The 4103-nt window shown below is 29.5% G+C and overlaps 1 protein-coding gene across 1 annotated transcript; it reads right to left on the bottom strand.

Annotated features, from left to right (window-relative positions):
* Positions 1 to 304: 304 nt before the first annotated feature.
* On the bottom strand, positions 305 to 2505 carry LOC111895570 (probable WRKY transcription factor 33). Its single transcript, XM_023891657.3, has 5 exons — positions 2202 to 2505; positions 1317 to 1841; positions 1143 to 1233; positions 912 to 1058; positions 305 to 716 (listed from the first exon to the last, which is right to left on the bottom strand). Exons 2-5 carry the CDS (start codon positions 1804 to 1806, stop codon positions 407 to 409), a joined length of 1038 nt encoding a protein of 345 aa, XP_023747425.1. The 5' UTR covers positions 1807 to 1841; positions 2202 to 2505; the 3' UTR covers positions 305 to 406.
* Positions 2506 to 4103: the final 1598 nt, after the last annotated feature.

Below are 4103 nucleotides of genomic sequence, written 5' to 3'. Positions count from 1 at the left end.
AAGTAAAAAATGAAGTTTCGAAAAACAGAAAAAATAAATAAATAAATAAATAAATAAATAAACGGCCTAAGAAACCAAAAAAATAAAAGACCATAACAAAAAACGAAAAATAAAGTCAAAAAACCTTACAAGTCTTTAGTGATAACTAGTCATTAGAATATAATATACAAAAAATAAACAAGTTAATGAACCTTTAAAAATACTTTAAGAAAAACTCATGACTAAATACCTAAGCAGAAGTTTAAGAACCAATTTCAATATTAACCCTTTTCAAAAGACATTAATTCAAAAAGATTTAATAAGATACTATGAAAATTACATTCTTATTAAAATAACAAGTATTATATTACTAAATAAGTGTTTAATACAGACCTTAAAGCAAAATAAAAACTAACTTATGGAAACATCATATAACAATAACAAACATTTCCATACCTTTACTTTCATTTGTTTTCGGTTGTGGTTGTGGATCATCACCATCACCATCACCATCATTATCATCATCATCATCATCATCATCATCATGATCATTACCATCATCATCCATTGTGCCATTGTTGTTTTCCTTCACGTTTTGTGTAACATTTCTGATTCCAGAAGGCATGTCATGGTCATGGCGACCCTCATAAGTTGTAATCACCACTTTTTCATCATGCGATGCTCTCTCTACATGTTTCTTCACTGGGCACCCAGCATTTGAACACCGATAGTAACTCCTAAACAAACATTAATCACTTTACTTTAAACTAATGCACACCAACTGTTCGCTAAAATGTCTCAACAGTTTCTTTGTTAGTAGTTAAACTAATGCACACCAACTGTTTGATAAAATGTCTCATAAGATAGTTTTGACTATATTCATATATCATTGTAAAAGATTCATACATCGATAATGTGAATTTAAAAAGCACCTTGGATAAGGACTGTTTTTAACCATTTTCTGCCCATATTTCCGCCATCTGTATCCATCATTCACAATATCAACCACACTTTTTGTCTCAACAACTACACGTGGCTCATAATTTGTCTTTGTCACAACATTATCACTCTCTTTCTTCCTGTAAAAAACTTAATAATTACCTCATTCCAATTCACAAAATAGGAAACAAACATATTAAAATTACTATAGTGCATTAACATACTGTCTTTTCAGTTGTGGTGCATTATTGTCAACACCAATTTCTGTTTCATTAGTCTGCAACATTTCAAATTCCACAAAATTTTCATTCAAAGCTGCAAAAAGATATTTACAAGTTGTTTAGTGAAACAATAAATGGAAAATTTTGGGAATTGGGAATTGGGAATTGATTGATTACTTTCAGATGAATGGTTAGGTTTTGGATGTTGATGCTTGCATAAGTAATTTATCTCTTTGATATGTCCATCATGTGAATGTTCAACTTGCTTTCTAGCTGGACATTTAGCATATGTACATTTGTAATAGCTTCTTACAAATGCATTATCTCTTACTAGTTTTTGACCATATTTTCTCCAGTTAAAGCCATCAACTGTAGGTTTTTCAGGTGACTTTGATACATTGACAACAAAATTTCCTTCTTTTGGAGAAGGATTTTGCTCTGAAGTGGCTATAGTTTTTTCTTGATTTACAGAGATGGGACTTGAACTTCCTTCTTGGTTGGAGTGTAATGTGTGGGTCCCACTACCAAGATGAATATCATCTGAATCCTTGGTCATTACAGACTGAAAGTTTCTTTCTTGATCTGATAATGATGCTTGATTTTTACCATAAGAACCACCAGTCAACTTTAGATAACCTGATGACTTCAACATTGCAGAATGCATCATATGTTTCCTCCCATTTAATTAGCTTGATCAAATAACTAAAAACAACGCAAATAGGAAATGATCAGGAAACTAACAAATAAATCCTTAATGCGATAATTATGTTTCCCGGGTAAATAGACAGCAACAAGAACGAAGATTTCATGTGAATGCTAAAGTTTACGACTTCCGTGGAAGCGGTGAAATATAGAAGTAGCAAATATTTGCAACGGAAATCAAATAAGTCAAACATTCTAACAGTCAACAACATCGAATTGAAAGGTTGACTTAAAAATATGTAACTTGATTTACTGAATTACATGTTCATATGAGTAAGAATCGATAAAAAAAAAAAAACGAACGAACGATTAAAGCAGTAAAACTGGTGGAAATTAAAACTAACAGAAACCCTAACATACCTTTTTTGGGTGAATTTAGAGTGCCGAAGTGACAATCGGAGTTGTGTATCACACCAACTAACTCCGGCAAGATTTCTCAACGAGTTCTGATATCTCGTGTGTGGATCGTTACAGTAGAATTGGGGGTAGATTGTTGAAAATAAAAATAAAAAGTAGGATAGGATCGATCGGAGGAGGAATAGAGGGAAGATGAGTTCATATGTTGTGGACTACTGTCAACTGTGCAGCGAGGAATCTGATGATGTGTTCGGTGGCCTCCATGCGAAATTACGTTAATGTCCCTATGTGCTTTCATTAGTCAATAATGTTTCGCCAATGACAATTTCAACGTACCTATATTTAGGTCTGATAATTGTGGTTCAAGCTGGTGGGCCATGAATTTGAAGATAATTTCATCTTACTACAATACATTGAGCTAGATGAATTTTTTTTTTTTTTTTTTTTTAACATTTCACATTCTCGAATATAATAATTATAATCAAAATGTCATGTTGTGGTTATTTTGGATTAATTTTTTTTCCGTATCATTTTATGGATTTTTTTATTTTAATAAATTTCACATAATATTTTAATATAATAATTATAATAAATTTAGTAATAAATGAATATCAATTTATTTAATGGAATTAGATTCTTATTTCAAAACTCTCAAATTAAAGTTTATTAGTTTATTTTGTTTATTTATTTAAATTTAAAGTAAAAGTCAATTTTATTAATTTGTTATTAATAATTATAATCAAAATGTCATGTTGTGGTTATTTTGGATTAATTTTTTTTCCGTATCATTTTATGGATTTTTTTATTTTAATAAATTTCACATAATATTTTAATATAATAATTATAATAAATTTAGTAATAAATGAATATCAATTTATTTAATGGAATTAGATTCTTATTTCAAAACTCTCAAATTAAAGTTTATTAGTTTATTTTGTTTATTTATTTAAATTTAAAGTAAAAGTCAATTTTATTAATTTGTTATTTTTTTATTTTCTTATAAATCTTAAGTTCTTAAATATTTAGACTTTTATATTTAATTTTTTTAATTAACTCATATAATACATGAATGTTACACTTAATATATAGTGGGTGTTTGGGATAGCTTTTAAAAAAAAGCTTGTTAGCTTTTTAGTTTTTTAAAAAGCTAATAAGCTAAAAAAGTGTTTGTCTATTTAAAAAGCGCTTTTTAAAACAGCTTTTGGATAGGAAAAAGTAAAGCTTTCAAAAAGCTGAAAAATCCTAGCTTTTTAGCTTTTTAACCATTTTACTCCTGAAAAAGCAGCTTTTCGCATCCAAACACTTTTTAAAACCAGCTTTTCCTAAAAGTCATAAGCTAATAAGCACTTTTTTTAAAAATCACTTTTGACATAAAAAAACTAACCCAAACATACCCATAATATATATAGGTTGTTGGATTGAAAACATCAGTACGACCCATAGTATGTGGGTTAGTAGGTTGATTTCGGGTCAAAGAGTCGACGAGTCATTTTCGGGTAACTTTTTCATGTTAATTTATACGAATTATATACGTCTTTAAATTAATTAATAATTATCATTTTACATTGACTAGAATGAAATGAACAACCAAATATCAATCTAACAAAATAACTTAATAAGCAACAATCTCTTATGTTTGGATTGAGAATTAGATTTGGGATTAACAACGTTACGACTTAAGGCATGTCGTATATTACATTAATTCATATGTAACATCCGGATTTCCAGGTATGAAATTTATTCCTTAAGAGGCAAGTTTCCCCTTGGAACTCGTCGAGTTAATGGTCTCAACTCGACATGTTGGAAAGCTTTTGGTCGCGTATCTTTTTGGACCAACTCGACGAGTTAGTAAGGAAAAACTCGACGAGTTGGCGGTTGGATGAGAAACCCTAAAATGTGCACCCT

This window comes from Lactuca sativa, chromosome 9, assembly GCF_002870075.4.
Source record: "Lactuca sativa cultivar Salinas chromosome 9, Lsat_Salinas_v11, whole genome shotgun sequence".
Classification (NCBI taxonomy): domain Eukaryota; kingdom Viridiplantae; phylum Streptophyta; class Magnoliopsida; order Asterales; family Asteraceae; genus Lactuca; species Lactuca sativa.
This window is presented reverse-complemented; position numbering and strand designations above follow the sequence as displayed.

Bases quoted from the DNA above. Each gene is read 5' to 3' on its own strand.
- LOC111895570 (XM_023891657.3), bottom strand. From the start codon at position 1,806: ATGATGCATTCTGCAATGTTGAAGTCATCAGGTTATCTAAAGTTGACT. The intron at 1,234-1,316 runs GTAATCAATCAA...ATCTTTTTGCAG, and splicing joins ACCTAACCATTCATCTGAAA to CTTTGAATGAAAATTTTGTG. The intron at 717-911 runs GTGCTTTTTAAA...ATGTTTGTTTAG, and splicing joins AAAAACAGTCCTTATCCAAG to GAGTTACTATCGGTGTTCAA.